Source organism: Bos taurus, chromosome 13 (assembly GCF_002263795.3).
Source record: "Bos taurus isolate L1 Dominette 01449 registration number 42190680 breed Hereford chromosome 13, ARS-UCD2.0, whole genome shotgun sequence".
Taxonomy (NCBI): Eukaryota; Metazoa; Chordata; class Mammalia; order Artiodactyla; family Bovidae; genus Bos; species Bos taurus.
The window spans coordinates 51,711,212-51,732,218 of record NC_037340.1 but is presented as its reverse complement, the minus strand read 5'-3'; the positions used below and the strand labels follow the sequence as shown (position 1 = coordinate 51,732,218).

At 40.1% G+C, this 21,007-nt stretch overlaps 1 protein-coding gene across 3 annotated transcripts in view; it reads left to right on the top strand.

Annotated features, from left to right (window-relative positions):
• The first annotated feature begins 387 nt into the window (after positions 1–387).
• The window catches only part of ATRN (attractin), a 186,471-nt gene continuing 165,851 nt past the window's right edge, over positions 388–21,007 (top strand). For 2 of the 3 annotated variants that reach the window (XM_059892370.1, XM_005214485.5), the window contains exon 1: positions 388–868. In XM_059892370.1, the coding sequence (XP_059748353.1) occupies positions 498–868 (371 nt within the window). In that variant the 5' untranslated portion in view covers positions 388–497. 3 annotated transcript variants of the gene reach the window in all.

Below are 21,007 nucleotides of genomic sequence, written 5' to 3'. Positions count from 1 at the left end.
TTCTGCCCCGCAGCGAAACTTGGGGTAGAGTGATGATTGGAGCCAGGGTCCCTGGACAGCAGCGCTCAACTCGGCCGGCTTGGCTTAAGAAGCGACTGGCTCCGGGCAACCAACGGGAACAGGGTGCTTCAGAACTGCTACCCAGGCGCGGCCGTGCGAAGCGAATGAATAGAACTACACCGCGAGAGCTCCTGGACACCAAGGTCGAGGGAGGCAGGGAGAACTCCCTAAGCCCTACACGTCGCGTTACAGAGCCGCCTTCAGGGAAGCGCGTTCCAGATGACGCTAGTCCGCGCGCTCCGCCCACGCACGCACGCACGCCCTGGCCCCGCCTCTCGCGCCGCTCTGGCCCCGCCCTCAGGATTGACCGCCCGAGCCACCGTCCGCACAGTCCCGCCCCGCACGGCCAGGCGAAGCTGAGCCGGCCGTGCGGTGTGTGTGTGTGTGTGTGTGTGTGGGTATATGTGTTCACGGGACACCGTCTCAGCCCCGGGAAGATGGTGGCGGCGGCGACTGAGGCGAGGCTGAGGAGGACCGTGGTGACACCGGCGCCCACGAGCAGGAACGGCAGGCGGTGTCGGGACTGGGACGCGACTAGAGCTGGAAGGCCGGGGCTGCGGACCGGGCTGCGCCTCCCACGGCGGTGGCGGCGCCTGCTGCTGCTGCTGCTCCCGCCGCTGCTGCTACTTCCCTGGGCGGCTGAGGCCGCGGCGGCAGCGGCGTCGGTGTCGGGCTCAGCCGCAGCCGAGGCCAAGGAATGTGACCGGCCCTGTGTCAACGGCGGCCGCTGCAACCCTGGCACCGGCCAGTGTGTCTGCCCCGCCGGCTGGGTGGGCGAGCAATGCCAGCACTGCGGGGGCCGCTTCAGGTGAGTGGGAGGTAGTATCGGAGGTCGAGGCTAAGGGTCGCTCAAGACGGCCCCAGGCTGGAGGCGGATGCCCCACAGAAAGTGGGGAGAGGAGGGCTGCCCCATCGTGTTTCAGGACCACTTGCTTCCGTGAAGATCTTCGTCTCTGGCCTGGGGTCTTCGGTACTAGAAGTTGAAAAGGTGCTAGGCAAGGGTGGGGGCACCCCAAAGGGACGAAAGCTACGTGGGACGAAAGCTTACGATTACGAAGAGTATCAAAGCCAATCTCTGAAACTGGGCCTCTTTCGGAAAAAACGAGGTAAAGGAAAAGGTGAGAAAGCCAGCCTACCTTAACACTTCTTTTGAACATCCCTTCGTTCTCCAGGGTCTGATGAGTTCCTGGACTTATTGGAGATAGTGGGGTACTCTGAAGACACAGGGCCCTTGGAGAGATTTGTCGTCTGGAGATAGAAGGGAAACGGGTTGGACGTGAGATACTAGAGATAGAAGAAACAGTGGTTACTGGCTAAAGGAAGTAAAGAAACTAGCTTTTGGACGCTCACTGGAGGCCGATTGGGACAAGGTCTGTCGTGGAGAGGGCGTCGAAGGAGGTTCCTATTTGCCCTGGTTTCTGGAGAATGTGGAGTTCTGAGTTGGCCTGGTTCAGGGCAGTACCTCTTGGAGAGATCATTAATTAGTAGTAACTATTATTTGCTTTCGTTGTGCAAGGATTGCTGGATAATACAAATAGATTAGGCAGACTTTGGTCTGGTCCACAAGGAGTTTGGAATATAGCTAGAGAAAAATCTGTTGCATAGATAACCCTAATCATAAGGACTACATGTCTTTGGCTGACATTTGCTGGACATTTTTGATGTCAAATGTGGAGGAGTGGGGAAATACGGAGAACAAGACAGACAGGGTCCCTACTCTCATAGATCTCACATTCTAGAAGGGAGACATACAGTTAAGAAGTAAACAGATGAAATAAAATAAGTTTTATGGTAAACGCTGTCAAGAAAATAAGACAGGGTAGAGAATTATAACCAGTTGGTAACTTTAGGAGAAGGCACTCATTTGAAGTGACATTTGATCTGAAACCTGAATGAAGCAAAGGAGAACCTGTGGTAATTCAGGAGTGGAGAAGGTGTGATTAGCTGAGGGAATGCAGGGATATTTTGAGGAGGAGATGACACTGATTTTGAACTTTTGAGGATAAGTAGGATTGGAAATGTGGAGCTGGAAAAAAAAATTCCAGATGGAACGAAGGATGCAAACAAAATTGTGGAGACCAGAAGTGAAATATTCTAGTGCCAGGGTATATAGAGGAGAAATGCGAGAGAGAAGTTTGGAACAGTAGAATTATAGGCTCATGTAATGTCATATCTTCAAGGGAACTTGGAGACCATTGTGGAGATGAGCTCTTTGTTGTTTATGGAGAAATCAAGTGATTTCAAAATAGATTTGTACAGTATGGCCAGCCTTGTACCTTTACTTAGGGTTCTGGGTAATATAATTCTGGCTCATGAACTACATTAATCTACAACAACTTGTTGAGGGCAACTCTGGATTATGTTATGAAATTACAGTGGTTAACAAGACAGACACAGTCCAGCTCTATAGCTTACATTCTAGTTTGCGAGTAGTAATCAATTTCTTACCATTTTTCTTAAAGCTATGAAAGTGAAGAGAAGGGAGCAAATGGAGGACTTGATTTAGTTTGGAAAAGTAAGGTTAGTGTTTGAATAAGTGGCTTTTGAGTTGCGATCTGAAGGGTGAAATCCCACTACCTACATGGGAGGTGGTCCGCTAAAGGGCCGGTGTGTACAGAGGCTTGGAGATGAGAGGGATCATTTCAGGATGGATAGAAAGCCAAGTGGCTGGAGCAGAGAGAACAAAGGGAAGCATGGCAAGACTGAAGGGATAAGCAGGAACCAGGCCACGTGGAGCCCTGTCGGTTGGGTTGAAAGTTTTGACCTTTAGCCTGTGAGCAGTAGAATAGCATTATTCATCTTGTTTTTATGACATTACAGTCATTACAGATTGGAGCCAGAGCAAGAATGGCCTTTGAAGATGGGACCAAAGCATTTTGAATTTGAGCACGTCCACGATCAAGTGAATGGATAGTTGGGTCAGAAGGGAATTTTTCAAGTTCTGAAAATTTAGGATGCATTAGTGGGCAGTGGGGGCCCACAGGGTGGGGAGGGACATATGTTGCTAGATCAGTCTGTCTATAATGTTCAGAGAAGGTGGACTCATTTTAAGCATGAGAGATAATGGGCAACTAGATTGGAACCTTGGTGTGGGTCAGGTCAGGAGTAATGAAAACTTAAGATAAACTGTAGGAATGGAGGAAGGGATAGGTGCTAGGTGGTATTATAGAGGTGAATGACTGATCTTTCTTTGAAACTGGCTTGCTCTTGAGAAGAGAGGGGGATGGTGAGGGAACGAAAACTAGACCCTATCTTAGGTGATTGAGGGGATGGTGATATCATTAACAGACGCAGGGACACAGGAGGAGCAGATATGAGATGTTTAATTTTGCACACACTGAGGATGGAGTACTTTCAGGATTTCCACCTGTGGGACAGGTGTAAGTGTTAGCATCATCTGCATATAGAGAGAGCAGGTCCAAGTGTCCGTGAGGACTGTCAGAGGATTGGAAAAGAACCACTTTTAGAGGGGAACAGGCAGTCTTGATCAGGTTGTCTCAGGTGGTGTCATATGAGAGTGAAGGGGCTTCCCAGGTTGTTGTGGGTGCTCCGTTGAGCCGGTTCCAGCTAGTGTCAGTGCTCTTTTCTGGGCAAACAGTTAAGACCTTCATTCTGATAATTTCATTGTATTTTGTGGGCTTCTGAAATTTGCATTTTAAAAACTGAAAGTAAGAGAAACTTATGTCTATAGTCTTTAATAAAACCTTCCATTAAATTTTTAGTTGTAGGATTTTTTAGGGGAAGAGTGAAATGTTGGTTTTGATTATATGTTAGTTTGTATCTTGATTTAACTTACAGACTTCTTTGTCATTAACCTAAGAGACATTAGAATGAATACTTTTCTGGTTTGGGTCAGCATCAAGTTGGTGTGTTTTTTAAGCCTTTAAGTTCTGTAAATCCTGTATTACAATTACTGTAGTAAGATCTTTTTCATTAATTGAAAAGAACATAGATAATAATAGGATTAGATTCACTAAAGTTATCACTGAGTCCATACTACATGCCAGAGACCTGGCCAAACATTTTCATGTATATTGTACCGTTTAATCTTCAGGATAATTCTGAGGATGTTGTTTAAAATTTGGATTATTGTGTGGTTGTAATTAGAAAGTCAGTTCATTTTTTTTCAAATGTAAGATACTGTAGAAATGATTAATTACAGAGGATAAGGTTAATGGTGTCAGTTTAATAAAAATAACTATGAAATCTTTTGTGGATGATTTCCAGAGCAATGCCACTTCGATTCATTTTTGTGTGATTCAGTAATCATGTTTTTCTACTTGTAATATCACTATCAAAGTTTTTCTTTAGAGGATAAATATATCCCATTAAGTTAGAAAGTAAAGATGTTAAGCTCAAGAAAAAAAGATGTTAAGCTCATTTATGAAGTTAATGTGCATTTAATTCTTTTAAGTTCCTGCTATACAACTTTTGGGCAGGTGGAATACAATAACCTATTGAGAACCTTATGTGGTGGTTTAGTTGCTAAGTCGTGTCCAACTCTTGCAACCCCATGGACTATATAGCCTTCCAGGCTCCTCTGTCTATGGGATTCTCCAGGCAAAAATACTGGAGTGGGTTGCTGTTTCCTTCTCCAACACTTTGAAAAACAAAAGAGGGAAAATAGGTTTGTTACAACAAGAAAGCTAGCATAAAAGAAAAATTAAATTCATTGAATCTGTCTGGCTACTGGTCTGAGGATATGCATATACTTTTTTAACTAGTGAAGTGAAAATTCTGGAAAATAAAATATGGTAAAAAAGGAGGTAAAATAAATACTTACCTTGTTTATGGTAATTACTAAGAGGAAGTAATCTGAAGCCCTAAGTGTATGTTGATGAATTTTTGCAGTAGAATATAAGCCCATGAGGGCAGGGATTTTTATCTCTTTTGCTCACGGTTACATTCCCAGAGCCTAGAGCAGTGCCTGAGACATAGTGCTCAGTAACTATTGTTGAGTGAAGGAATGAGATTCTGCTGTGTATATGGATTTCAAGTTATATGTATTACAACTTTCAGAAATGTACCTGAATGACTGCCATGTTTGTCTTTCTGTCTTTATTTTTCCTAAATTTCATTGTCTTGTCTTCCACTGTTTGTTGGGCATCTTTATTGGGTGTTGTGCTGTTACCTCACATTGAGCCATATTGAAGACCAAACTTGTTATCATTAAAAAAAAAAAAAAAGTGTTTTCCTTTGTACTTCTTATTTCAGTAGCAAATCCTAGTTTAGATAACCAAAGATCAAAACTTAGGAGTAGTCTTTTGCTCTGTTTTTCTCCCTTCTTTAAAGTCTTAGAAATGTGTTCCTTTCTGTTCTTTCTACTCCACCCTAGCGCACCTGGCCCTTCGTCTCATTGCTGACCTGCCTCTGTTGCACTCTGGTTGGTTTCTTGCACCTCTGGAATCCATTCTACCCCGTGTCATATAATCCCCTGAGAACTTGTGTTGCTGTCTTGGTCAGAAATGTTTTTCTTTTTTTTTTTAAACTCCATTATCTGTAAAATGACCCTCAGCAGAAGGCCCTCAAATGCTTTACATATAACCCCTTTTCCCTAACCCAACCTTTCTACTTTGTAATAGTTTTTCTGCGTATTTGCTAAATTCATCACCCCTCTTCATCCCTACCCCCACATTCTTTCTTTTCTTCTTTATTATCTAGATTCTACCTCAAGGCCCATCTTCAGTTCTCTATAATCTAGAATAGCCAATTCTCTGAAATCATGCTTGTTTTCTTTTGAGATGAGCCATCGGCCTGTTCAATTCATAAGTAGCTTCCGATTGATCACTACATGTTAGATACTGTGCCCTGACTTGAGGCTGTGAAGGTGGGTTAGAATCAAGTCTTGCTTTCCCCTTGAAGAGCTCATAATTCTGAAGCATTGATATTGTTAGCTATGTGCACAGGCTTTTACAATTTAATAATATAAATGTGGGCAATATGTGGTGCTGGACTATTGTGTGGTGGAGAGACTAACTGTGCTGTGGGTTCTGGTGGAAAGTGTCACAGAGAACATTTGGGCAGATCTGAGAAGTTTAGTGTAAATAGACAATCTGGGGGAGGACACTCCAGAAGGAGCAAAGAGTTTGTGCAAAGTCCGAGAATCATGGACTATTCTTATTTGTTGTGTTAGTTTTCTAAGGTTGTGGTACAAAGTACTATAAACTGGGCGACTTAAAACATCAGAAATTTAATCTCTCCCAGTTCTGGAGTTCAGAAGCCTGAAATCATGTTGACAGGGTGATGCTGCCTCTTATGGTTCCAAGGGAGAATTTGTTCCCCTTTTCTCTTAGCTTCTGAAATTGCCAGCAATGCTTGGCATTCCTTGGCTTGTAGATGAGTCTCTTCAGTTTCTGCTTCCATCACTTCCTTCTCACATGGCACTCTCCCTGTAGGTCTCTTCTCTTCTTATAAGGATACCAGTCATATTAGATGTATGAATATGACATTCTCTTAAGTAAATCTGCAAAGGCCCTGTTTCCAGATAAGGTCATGTTCACAGGTATGGTGTGGTTAGGACTTCAACATATCCTTTGCAGTGGCATAGTTCAACTCACAACACTTAGAGAACTCAACATAAATGGATGTCACTGGAGCATAACTTGTAAGAGATACAATGGAAGGGTGTGAGATTGAAAAGTGTAATTGGTTTTCCCTTCTCAGTCACCTCCAGCTTCAAGGTGCATCCTTGACCTAGGCTAAGCCATCAGAGCGTTCCAGTCTTTGACTTTGGTGATTGTTTTGAAGTAGACATGTGACCTAAGGTGACTCAGTCAGAGTGAATCTCAGGACTTTTGCTGGAGACCTGTCTTCTTCTGTGGGCGTTTATGAAGGAGATGTGTTGCTGTCTTCTGTTCGTGTGGTGAGGACATAGGGCCTGGAACTATTATAGCTAGCATTGCTGTTGTGATTAGAGTCCACTTGAGGTCAGTGCAGTTCCTAGAAGCGAGGAGATGGTAGAACAATGGAGCTGGAGACCTGATGATATTCTGAATCTCTGGATAAATCCTTGACTGAAGCTGCACTTTTTGGTTTTATGAGGTACTACAGGCCACATTTTTCTTAAGTCAGATTTAGATTTCCTATCCCTTACAATATAGAATAATCCCTAATATACAGAGGGACATAAGCCAGATCATTAAAGTATGTTTTAAAATTAATTAATTGTTTATTTTTGACTGTGCTGGGTCTTCATTGTGGTGCATGGGTTCTTTGTTGCTGCCTGAGGGCTTTCTCCAGTTGTGGTGAGCAGCGGCTGCTTTCTGATTGCGGTGCACAAGCTTCTCATTGTGATGGTTTCTCTTGTTGCGGCTCTAGAGTTCATGGGCTTCAGTAGTTGCAGCACGTGGGCTCAGGAGTTGCGGTGTTTGAGCTCTGGAATGCAGGTTCAATAGTTGTGGTTCACGGGCTTTGTTGCCCTGTGGCATGTGGGATCTTAGTTCCTGGACCAGAGGCTGACTCCGTGTGTCTTTCATATGGGCAGGCAGATTCTTAACCTCTGAACCACCAGGGAAGTCCTCGTTGAAGTCTTTATATTCCACACAAAGGAGTTTGGGCTTTATCCTCTTGTTTTGTATATTCCATTCTATTCCAAGCTGTGTTGTGCACTTTGCAGTATCTTAATTCCCTGATCAGGGATCAAATCCTTACTATTGGCAGTGAAAGTGAGGAGTCCTAACCACTGGACCACCACTGATATTCCCTGTTTTTGTTTTTTAATTGAGGTATAGTTTATGTACAATATTAAGTTAGTATCAAGATCACTATGATAGGTCTAGTAACTGTTCCCATACAAAGTTACTACAGTATTATTGACCATATTCCTTATGCTGTTTATTATATGCATGCTTGCTCCGTGGCTTAGCATGTCTGACTCTTTGAGACCCCATGGATTGCAGGCCACCAGTCTTGTCTGTCCATGGAGTTTTCCAAGAAGGAATACTGGAGTGGGTTGCCTTTTCCTCCTCTAGGGAATCTTCCCAACCCAGGGATCAAACCCACATCTCCCGCATCTTCCTGCATTGGTAGGTGGATTCTTTACCACTGAAACACCTGGGAAGCCCCATAAATTGCATACCTGTGGCTTATTTTATAACTAGGTGTTTGTAACTTTAAATTCCCTTCATCTATTTCACCCCTACCTGGGCCTTATCCTCTTGAACTTGATAACATGGTCTCAATTACTGACTTTTTAATGCTGAGTCTCCCAATGTTCCAATCATGTTGGGTACATGATGCAAACCCTAAGTTACCAAAGGCATTGTTTTTAACTTGTTTGATTCTGCATAACTGGGATTGCCAACTTCCAGCTCAGGATCAGGCTGTTCTCACTGTCCTATACTTCAGCTTTTTTTTAAAACCTAGTTTCACATTCAAAGGCTCATTAATTGTCACTCTATTTGTGAATTGTATTGGATACACTTTCTGTCAGAATTCTATTTTTGACAGATGTCCAACTCAGCCAAACTTGAGAGAAAAAGAGGAGAGATTTATTGATTTATAAGACAGAAAAGTCCAGGGAATATTGTTGGCTTCATATGTGGCTAAATCCAGGCAACCAGTTAGTCTCTCTCCTTGCCTCTTTACTGGCCTCACTTGCAGGCAGGCTTTCTTCATGTGATGTCTCCAAAAGCTAGATCAAACTAGAAAAGAGTAGCTCTTCCTTAGGAGCATGTAACAGATAAGGAGGGGTGAGAGTCTCACTTGTCCTTTACTGAAGCAGTCACTGTGGCTCAGGTCCTGGGAATGTTCTGACCAATCAGACCTGAGTTGAGTACCTCCTGGAGAAGGGGGTTGAGGTCCAACTCCGTTAGATGGTATGAGCTGAGAAGGGAAAGGAGAAAAGGAAATACACATAATGTCACCAGAAAATGGATCCAGTAGCGGGCAGGTGAGGACAGTGACGCCCCTGCATATTTGTAGAACCTGCTGTTGGTGAACACTCAGTAAGTGTTGATGATGAAAGTTGAGAATGGTCTGGGAAATATTGTATCATGTAATGAGATGCTGGTCCCCAGTTTTTATCAGAAATGCATTCCGTGAGTGGCCCACTATGTGGAACGTTGAGGTTACTGCAGTTAGAACTGCCCTGTGTTGATTAAGTGTAGTAAAGCCAAGTCACTGAATGGCAGTTATTAATGTCTTGATTTTGTGACAGGGAAAACAGATAGGATCATGGGAGGAGGCAACAAAATATGTGCTTATGTGAAGTTTTTGGGTGAAAACTTTATGTAAAATACTTAAATAATAGACCTTTAAAATTTTGGCTAATTCCTAGAAGAGTTTTATTTAGATGAATAGGTAAAAACATGTTCATTGAGTAAAACGAAAAATTTAGCAAGAATGTCTTAGTATAATTGCCTGAGTTATGACAGGGGCTTTCCAGGTGGCTCAGTGGTAAAGAATCTACCTGCCAATGCAGAAGATACAGGAGATGCAGGCTTGATCCCTAGGTTAGGAAGATCCCCTGGAGGAGGAAATGGCAACCTACTCTAGTGTTCTTGCCTGGAAAATCCCATGGACAGAGGAGCCTGGTGGACTGCAGTCCAGGGGGTCGAAAAGAGTTGGAAACAACTTAGTGACTGAGCACACACACAAATTATGACATGTTTGAAAGCAAGTATCTGTCATTTAAACTTTACCTCTGTGAAAAGTTCCTAAGATAGGCAAATGCATTTACTACAGTATAGAAGACAGATAAATATACAGGAAAAAACCAGACTATGTTTATGATCACATAGTTTTTACTAATTATGACTAATTTAATAAATTTGTACCATGGTTGAACAGAAATCATTGAGTTTTCTCTTTAAACACAATCTTGTTTCTAAAACTAAAATGAAATTGTGGTTGTACTTTCCAAAATAATTGTATCTAGAAATTCATTTAATTTGTTTCTCATTTATATTCTTTACCATTTTCAGTGATTTCCCAGATATATTTTGGCATAAGTGACTCTTATTCATATACTATTGCTGCTGCTACTGCTAAGTCGCTTCAGTCGTGTCCAACTCTGTGTGACCCCATAGACGGCAGCCCACCAGGCTCCCCAGTCCCTGGGATTCTCCAGGCAAGAACACTGGAGTGGGTTGCCATTTCCTTCTCCAATGTATGAAAGTGAAAAGTGAAAGTGAAGTCACTCAGTCGTGTCCGACCCTCATCGACCCCATGGACTGCAGCCTTCCAGGCTCCTCCATCCATAGGATTTTCCGGGCAAGAGTACTGGAGTGGGGTGCCATTGCCTTCTCCAATGTATGAAAGTGAAAAGTTAAAGTGAAATCGCTCAGTCGTGTCCGACTCTTAGTGACCCCATGGATTGCAGCCTACCAGGGTCCCCTGTCCATGGGATTTTCCAGGCAAGAGTACTGGAGTGGGGTGCCATTGCCTTCTCCCTCATATACTATATACTAACTAATTTTTTTTAATTTTCTTCCTTCTATTTTTTCCTTTTCTCCCTGTACTTTTAGACTGGCCCTTTGTTATTAGCCTGACATTTTCTAATTTTTCCCCTTCAGAGTGACTTTCTTTTATTTGTCTTGCTTTTTTCTTTTTCCTCATTTTATTAGTGTCATATACTTTTAATTGCCTTTTTTAAAACATGTGAGTCTCTGGTTTGATTTTATCCTTTTGGTTTTTAATTCCTTAAGTTTTTTTTTTTTTTAGTACATTTTGAGTGAACCTTAATTCAGGCTATTTATTTACATTTTTACATGTTTTACAGGTTACATACTTACATGTTTATTCTCTTAGTCTTATAGAAGTTAATTTTAGTTATGGCTGAATTGCCTCTTCATTTTTTAGAATTTGACATTAACAGTGTACAGTTATTAAGTTGAATGAATTTTCCAATTAATTCCTCTTGGTCCTTTTTGCATTCTAATTAAGAATTTTCTAATTTGTTTACTAATAAGTCTGTAAGCATTAGAGGCTGAAATTGTGTCAGGTACTGTTAAAGGATGCAAAAGTAATCTCTGGACCAGTGTTTCCTATAGCTTCTGATTCACAGATCCTTTTACAAAAATGTATAATCTTGTAGACTATCTTAATGATACATTAAAAAATGTATCCTGTTTTTGACAAGATGATTTTAAATGGAGTTAAAAGTAATTTCCTATTAAAGGTTATAACATGCATTTTGAACACAGCTTGTAATGATATTCATAATATAAAAAGAAAAATTTGACTTTCCCCTCTTTAACATGTGGATACATGTTGTTTAATGTATTTTTAGTTAATTGAGTAAGGAAAAACATTATTTATAGATGAGTAAAAAGTGACATTTAATTTGGGGATCAGATGTATTTGGCTCTGCTTTATGCTTCAGGAATACACAACTTTCCTGTCATGTTTGTTATTCATGCACTTGTGCTTTAAAATTATTTTTTAGAATTTTTTTTGGTATGATAAAATGATAGTAGTTTGTAATAGCTGTTTGTAAGCATTCCTTTACAAATAGCATACTTCCTGTGTGGATGGTTTTTCCAAATTTAATGAAAAGGCCAAGCTGTGGTAATTGTTACTTAATTTTCCCCTTTCACATTGGTTTTTCAAATATTGGAGACATCTTGCAAAGTTTCACAAGGATTTTGATCAGAAGGTTTAGCAATATTATCTTGAAGCAAATTTGCAGAATTAGATCATTTCATACCCTTTCCTAACATATGTTTAAACATCACATGGCAGCGGTTAGTAGTCAGCTGCCTGTTGCTCTGGCTAAGCTGTGAGAAAATCACAAAGGGGAAAGAATAAAAGCAAAATATAGCAACACTGCATAACCCAAGTAAAAGTCCATTGGGTTGATTAGTTGGGGTCGTCATACCCTGCTGAGCTAAAGAAGAGCATAGTGTGGACCTTGGAATGCCGGGCAGCGCAAGTTCAGAATGCTGCTTGTGCACACACTAAGATGTTTTCCCAAGGCATATGGAGTCTATGACCTCCAGCTAGGTGATAGCCCTTATACAAGAGAATTACAAAGATAGTTTAATCAATAAAATGGGAGATGTGACCGGGGCATAGGAGGCTGACTTCATCGTAGCACAATGGATACTTTTTGCTTGCCAAGATACTAAATAAAGGTGATGTGGCTCTGAGGAACAGGACTCTTCATCCAAGAGGTCTTGAGTCCCCCGGTCCCATCTTTAAAACTTTAATTCTGTCTCTAGTTTCTTTTTCCCAAGCTGTGTTGACCACTTTCAGTCCCTACCTGCTGCACTGGCCGCAGCATCATGTTTTATGTGTCTCTTGTTCAGTCGCCCAGTTGTGTCTGACTTTGTGACCCCATGGACTGCAGCATGCCAGGCCTCCTTGTCCCTTACCATTTCCAAAGTTTGTTCAAGTACATGTCCATTGCATAAGTGACACCATTCAGCCACCTCATCCTCTGATGCCCTCTTCTTCTTCTGCTCTCAATCTTTCCTAACATCAGGGACTTTTCCAATGAATTGACTGTTCACATCAATCAAGCTCCAAAATACTGGAGCTTCAGCTTCAGCATCAGTGCTTCCAGTGAGTATTCAGGGTTGATTTCCCTTGAGGTTAACTGGTTTGATCTCCTTGCTGTCCAAGGGACTCTCAGGAGTCTTCTCCAGCACCAGTTTGAAGGCATCAGTTCTTTGGCTCTCTGCCTTCCTTACGGTCCAGCCTATGGAAGAGATACAAAGAAAAATAAAATGAGCATCTATGTGCCTGCAACCTAGCTCTTCTGAATTTTCTTCATATAATAATAAATGTTATATGATATAAAATATTATAGATAGCACCAGGGTCACTATATTACTCCTCCCTAATTCTGTTTACCTTAACTCTCCCCAGAGGTAACTAGTGCAGTGAAGTTGATGTTTATTTCTCTTGCATGTTGCTTTTTCACTACAGATGCACAAATACACATATATATACATGCACACACACAGAGTCTTGTTTCCAAAAATAAAATCACGTTTTCAAACTTTATAAAGTAGTCATTCTATAACTTCTTGCCGCCAACCTAGTTTTTCTATGCTTTTGAGATGTTTGTGTTGATAAAAGTAGTTCTAGTTGATTTCATAGCTATTTGCATTACAGAATCCCCATTTATTTATATGTTTTTCAGCTGCTGGATATTTAGAGTTTACCATCTTGTGCTGTTACCAATAGTGCTACAATGAACATTTTTTACATATCTTTTTGTATACCTGTGTATGTATGGTTTTTCTCTAGAGTTTTCATACTTTTGAGCACCACCAAAATAACTGAAAACTTCTGTTTACTTCCTTGAATACTTTTAGGTTGATGTACAGTTGATATACATCATTTTTTAAAAAATGGCTTTATGTAGTTGCCAAGAATATAATTTCTGGTGTATTATAGAGTTACTGAGAAAAAACCCATTATATTACTTTGCAAAATTTATTTGGCACATGCAAATTTTATACCACTTTGTTAACCTTTCTCATTCTTTTTAAAAATACGTATGTAAAATAAATAAGTAAAAATACACATGTAGGATCTTCTTTGACAGTCGATTTTGCACTGTCCCCTCCCTGCCCTTTTTTACCTAATTCCATACAGTTTTTTCCATCTGCGTTATGAATTCTGTCCACTTATCTGATAAGTGGATAAAACTCACCATTTTAAAGTGTACAATTATATTATTTTTAGTATATTCATAAAGTAGTGCAGCCATCATCATTATCTTATTCCAGAATATTTTCATTGTGCCAAATAGAAACCCTTTCAGCAGTCACTCCTGATCCTCCTTCCTCCCAGTGCTGAGACAACCACAATCTACTTGCTCTTTGTGGATTTTCTATTCTAGACATTTCATGTAAATGTTATCGTATGTGGTAAAAGACTGACTTTTGCTTAATGTAATGTTTTCAAGACTCATCCATGTCGTATCATATATTAGTATATCATTCGTTTTTTGGCTGAAGTGTATGCATACCGCGTATTATTTATCCAGTCATCAGATGATGGACATTTGGGTTGTTTCTACCTTTTACCTATTATGAATAATATTGCTATGAACATTCATGTATAAGTTTTTGGGTGATATATGGGTATGTCTCTTAGGTGTTTCCTAGCAGTGGAATTGCTGGGTCATATGGTAAATTGATGTTTAGTTTTTGAGGAGAGCCAGACTTTTTCATAGCAACTGTAACAGTTTGCATTTCTAATAGCACTATGTGAAAGTTGCATTTCCTCCACATTCTCATCAATACTTATTTTCTGAGGTTTTATTCACACATTCATTCACTCATTTATTCATTTATTGTTATAAAATTATTTGTATAAATGAGTGAATGGCCATCTTAGTATAACTGGTATCTCATTGTGGTTTTGATTTATATTTCCCTAATGAGTATTGGTTCTTAGTATCTTTTCATGTGCCTCTGTGACCATTGGTATATCTTCTTTGGAAAAATGTCCACTCGATTACATTGCCTTTTAAACTATTTGTCTTTTTATTGATGAGTTGTAAGAGTTCTTTGTATGTTCTGGATATTAGACCCTTGTCAGATACATGATTTGCAAATAATTTCACCTCATTTTGTTTCTTGTTTTTCTTAAGAACAACCTTAATAATGCTTTTTGATATACAGAAGTTTCAAATCTGTTAATCATCTTTGTTTAGTTTTCTCCTGTGTGATACAGTAGATTCTCATTAGCTATCAGTTTTATACATAGTAGTGTATATATCATCACTCCCAGTCTCCTAATTCATCCCACCCCACCTCCTCTTTCGTGTCCATGCATTTGTTCTTTGTATCTGTGTGTCTGTTTCTGCTTTGCAAGTGAGACCATCTTTTTTCTAGATTCCACATATATGCATTAATATGTGGTATTTATTTTTCTCTTTCTGACTTACTTGGCTCTTTGTGACAATCTCTAGGTCAGTCCCATGGGCTATACAGCATGGGACCCCGTGGACTATACAGTTCATGGAATTCTCCAGGCCAAAATACTGGAGTGGGTAACCTTTCCCTTCTCCAGGGGATCTTTCCAACCCAGGGATCGAACCCAGCTCTCCCGCATTGTGGGTGGATTCTTTACCAGCTGAGCCACAAGAGAAGCCCAAGAACGGTGGAGTGGGTAGCCTATCCCTTCTCCAGAAGATCTTCCCAACCCAGGAATTGAACCGGGGTCTCCTGCATTGCAGGTGGATACTTTACCAACTGAGCTATCAGGGAAGCCCTTAGGGCAATCCACATCTCTGCAAAGGACCCAATTTAATTCTTTATTATGGCTGAGTAATATTCCATTGAAGAGTACCACATCTTCTTTATCTGTTCCTCTGTTGATGGACATTTAGGTTACTTCCATATCCTGGCTACTGTAAATAGTGCAGTGAACATTGGAGTGCATATATCTTTTTGAACTACCCACTCCAGCATTTTGGCCTGGAGAATTCCATGGACTATACAGACCATGGGGTCACAAAGTGTTGGACAGGACTGAGCAACTTTCACTTTCACTTTTCTATAATTATGTCCCCAGGAGTGGGATTGCTGGGTCATGTGGTAGTTACATTTTTAGTTTTTTAAGGAACCTCTGTACTATTCTCCTTAGTAACTGTATCAATTTACATTCCCACCGACAGTGTAAAATGATCCCCCTTTCTTCACATCCTCTCTGGCATTTATTGTTTGTAGATTTTTTGATGATGGCTGTTCTGACCTGTGTGAGGTGATACCTTATTGTAGTTTCGATTTGCATTTCTGTAATATTAGTGATGTTGAACATCTTTTCATGTGTTTGTTGGTCAACTGTATGTCTTTGGAGAAATGTCTATTTAGGTCTTCCACTCATTTTTGGATTGAGTTATTTTTTGGTATTGAGCTGCATGAGTTGTTTGTATATTTTGGAGATAAATCCCTTGTCAGTGCTTTGCAAATATTTTCTCCCATTCTGTGGGTTGTCTTTTCATCTTGTTTATGGTTTTTTTTTGCTGTGCAAAAGATTTTAAGTTTAATCAGGGTGCACTTGTTTTTGTTTTATTTCATTACTCTAGGAGGTAGGTCAAAAAAGATTTTGCTGATTTATGTCAAAGAGTGTTCTGCCTATGTGTTTGTCTAAAAGTTTTATACTATCTAGCCTTACATTTAGGTCTTTAATCCATTTTGAGTTTGTTTTTGTGTATGATATTAGAAAAGTGTTTTAATTTCATTCTTTTACATGTAGCTGTCTAGTTTCCCCAGCACCACTTACTGAAGAGACTGTCTTTTCTCCATTGTATATCCTTGCCTCCTTTGTCATAGATTAGGTGACCATACATGTATGGGTTTATCACTGGGCATTCTGTCCTGTTCCATTGATCTATTTTCTTTTTTTGTGCCAGTACCATGGTCTCTTGATCACTGTAGCTTTGTAATATAGTGTGAAGGCAGGGAGCCTGATTCTTCCAGCTCTGCTTTTCTTTCTGAAGATTGCTTTGACTATTTGGGGTCTCTTGTGTTTCCATACTAGTTGTAAAATTTTTTGTTCTAATTCTGTGAAAAATGACTTTGGTAATTTGATAGGGATTGCATTGTAGATTGCTTTGGTAATATAGTCATTTTCACAATATTTATTCTTCCAATCCAAGAACTTGGTATATTTCTCAATCTGTTTGTGTTGTTTTAGATTTCTTTCATCAATATCTTACAGTTTTCTGCATTCAAGTCTTTTGCCTCCTGAGGTAGGTTTATTCCTAGGTATTTTCCTCTTTTTGTGGTAGTGGGAAGTGGGATTGTTTCCTTAATTCCTCTTTCTGTGTATTAATTTTTTTATACTGAAACTTTACCAAATTCATTGATGATCTCTAGTAATCTTCTGGTAGCAGCTTTAGGATTTTCTATGTATGGTATCATGTCATCTACAAACAGTGATAGTTTTACTTCTTTTCTAATCTGGATTCATTTTATTTCTTTTTCTCAATGATTGCCATGGGTAAGATTTCCAAAACTATGTTGAATAATAGTGGCAAAGTGGACCCCACTGTCTTGTTCCTGATCTTAGAGGAGATGTTTTCAGTTTTTCATCAAGAATGATGTTTGCTGTGGGTTTGTCACACATGAGCTTTATTTTGTTAAGGTAGTGTTCTTTTATGCCCACTTTCTGAAGAGTTTTTGTTATAAATGGGTGTTGAATTTTGACAAAAAGCTTTCTCTGCACCTGTTGAGATAATCATATTTTTTTTTCTAAAATTTGTTATTATAGTATATCACATTGATTTGCATATATTGAAGAATCTTTGCATCCCTGGAATAAATCCCACTTGATAATTGTGTATGATCCTTTCAATGTATTGTTGGATTTAGTTTGCTAGTAATATTTTGTTAAGGATTTTTATGTCTGTGTTCATCAGTGACATTGGCTTGCAGTTTTCTTTTTCTGTGTGATATGTTTGTCTGGTTTTGATATTAGGGTGATCATAGCCTTGTACAGTGAGCTTGTTCCTTCCTCTGCAGTTTTTTGGAAGAGTTTGAGAAGGGTAGGTGTTAACTCTTCTCTAAATGTTTGCCATTAGGTTGGTGATAACATAATTGTGGATTTGCATTTTTGAACTTTGCCATTTGATATTGGAATACATTCTTAAATAAATATGGTTGTATTATAAATCTTTTTAATGCACATTTCCCCCTTTATGTTGTTTTGGTTATTACTTGCTGTTTACTTTATATTTATTTTAGACTACAGAAATGATTTTAGACAAAAAGCAAATTCGAGCAATTTTTTTATTTGAGTTGAAAATGGATCTAGAAGTTTAGCACAGGAGACAGAGCCTTGAAGATAAGGAACACAGTGGCCAGCTATCAGAAGTTGACAACAACCAATTGAGACCAGTCATCAAAGCTGATCCTTTTACAACTATACGAGAAGTGGCCAAAGAACTCAACAACTGCCATTCTACGGTCATTTGGCATTTGAAGCAAATTGAAAAGGTGAAAAAGCTCGATATGTGGGTGCCTCATGACCTGACTGGAAATCAAAAATACCATTTTGAATTATTGTCTTCTCTTATTCTATGCAACAACAATGAACCATTTCTTGATCAGATTGTAATATGCGATGACAAGTGGATTTTATATGAGAGCCTGCGATGACCAGCTTGTGGTGGACTGAGAAGAAGCTCCAAAGCACTTCACAAAGCCAAACTTGCACCCAAAAAAGGTCATGGTCACTGTTTGGTGGTCTGCTGCCCATCTGATCTGATAAGCTATCTGAATCCATTACACCTGAGAGTATGCTCAGCAAATCAGTCAGATGCACCGAAAACTTCAGTGCATGCAGCCAGCATTGGTTAACAGAGTGGGTCCAGTTTTTCTCCATGACAGTGCCTGACCACACATTGCACAACCTTCACTTCAAAAGTTGAATGAATTGGTCTTTGAAGTTTTGCCTCATCTGCTGTATTCACCTGACCTCTCGCCAGTTGACTATCACTCCTTCAAGCATCTTGACAACTTTTTTTGCAGGGAAGATGCTTGCACAACCAGCAGGAGGCAGAAAATGCTTTCCAAGAGTTGAATCCTGATGCACAGGTTTTTATGCTACATGAATAAACAAAAATTTATTTCTCATTGACAAAAATGTGTTGATTGTAAGGGTTCCTATTTTGATTAATAAAGATATGTTTGAGCCCAGTTATAATGATTTAAAATTCACAGTCTGTAACCACAATTACTTTTGTACCAACCTAATAGAATTTGCCTGTGAAGCCATTTGGTCCTGGAGTTTTGTTGGTTGAAAGGCTTTTTAATCAGTTTCGATTTCATTACTTGTGATTGGTCTGTTCATATTTTCTGTTTCTTTCTGGTTCAGTCTTGGAAAGTTGTACTTTTTTTTGACTGCACTGGGTCCTTTTTGCTGCATGTGGACTTTCTCTAGTTGTGGCAAGCAGGGGCTACTCTTCAGTTGCGGTGCGTGGACTTCTCATCATGGTGGCTTCTTTTTTCTGGAGCACAGGCCTCTAGGGTGTGCTGGCTTCAGTAGCTGAGGCACACCAACTCAGTCATTGTGGCTTGTGGGCTCTGGGCTGCTGTTCTAGTAGTTGTGGCACATGGGCTTCGTTGCCCCTTGGCATGTAGAATATTCTGGGATGAGTTATTGAACCTATGTCCCCTGCGTTGTTAGGCAGATTCTTAACCACTGAACCATGAGGGAAGTCCAGAAGGTTGTACTTTTCTAAGAATTTGTACATTTCTTCCAGATTGTCCATTTTATTGACATATAGTTGCTTGTATTAATAGTCTCTTACGATCCTTTGTATTTCTATAGTGTCAGTTGTAACTTGTCCTTTTTTATTTCTAATTTTATTAATTTTAATTCTCTCTCTCCTGATGAGTCTGGCTAACGTTTATCAATTTTGTCTTCTCAAAGGACCAGCTTTTAGTTTCACTGATCTTTGCTTTTGTTTTCTTCGTTTGTTTTATTTATTTCTACTCTGATCTTTATGATTTCTTGCCTTCTACTAACTTTGTTGTTGTTCTTTCTCTAGTAGCTTTAGGTGTAAGGTAAGGTTGTTTATTTGAGATTTTTCTTGTTTCTTGAGGTAGGATTGTATTGCTATAAATTTTCCTATTAAAACTGCTCTTGCTGCATCCCATAGTGCCGGGGACCAGCCCCGGCTGATCCAGGGTATTCGAAGCGGGGACGGCGTCGGCGAGGATCAGGAAACAACTGCTTAATTAAACGTTAATTAAGGATATAAAGAGTAATAGAATGAGGATAGCTCAGTGAAGAAATTCAGTGAAGAAAAGAGGCTGAAATAAGGATAGCTCAGTGAGGAAATTCAGTGGAGAAAAGAGGCTGAATAATTCAGCCAGAAGGTAAGAGAAAGAACGACATGGTGAGACCAAGTTTCGGTGAACAAGGCCCGCACTTTATTTTCCAAAGTAGTTTTTATACCTTAAGTTATGCATAGAGGATAATGGGGGAAGGGGTAGAGTCCTGCAGTAAGCCAGGCTTTCTTCCTGCAAACTTATCATATGCAAAAGTTTAGGTGATTTGCATCATCTTCTGGCCCGGAGGCCTTTTTCTCTAAAGGTGATTATTCTCAAGTCAGGCGCCAGCCTCCAAAAAGCATTAGATAAAGTTGCATTCCTACAGAGCAAAGGTGTGGTGGGCTATAACAAGAAAAAGAATTAACTCAAGGGTCCCAGGTTACAAACATTAAAGCTACTATTTACACCAATTATATTAATCAATACACTGCCAGGGACACAGCAGGTAAGGGATATGGAGACTTAGCAGCAAACATTGGCCCAACAAGTGAAAATCCCTTCACCAATACAATTTCTAATCAATCTTTTGACTGCTCAAAGGAATCTGTATTTAGACAGTTTAGAACATCTCATGCCTCTCACAGTTTGGAGGCTCTGAGCAATCACATGTGGCCGGAAAAACCTATTCAGGCAGGCTAGAGGACTTCCAAGGGAGTTTGTAGGTTAAACACTGTCACACCCAGGAATTATTAACTGGAGCTGTAAGCTAACTTTTTTCAGAGAGGTAGTGGGGGACAGCCCCCCGTAAAGTCAGAGGTGTAGGTGAAAGCACAAAGCAGAAAGTAGGCAGACTCTGGTTTTGGGGGTAGATTGCTCGAGAATTTCCAGGGAGACTCCTGAGGCTTGATCCCGCCTTTGCGTATGTCAAGCCTCCTTCCTCATGACCTTTGCCAGAGGCGGAGTTCCTCATGCTGGCTACCGGCAGTGATAGAATTCCAGTTGAGCTATTCCAGATCCTGAAAAGTGCTGCACTCAATATGCAATATGCACTCAATATGCAATATGCCGGCTCCCGGCACCATAGGCTTTGGGTTTTTGTGTTTTCACCGTCATTTGTTTCTAGATACTTATTTCCTTTTGATTACTTCAGTGATCTCTTGGTTATTTAGCAGCATATTATTTAGGCTCCATGTGTTTGTGTTTTTTTTTTACAGTTTTTTTTTTCCCGGTAATTCTAACTTCATAGTGTTGTGGTTGGAAAAGAT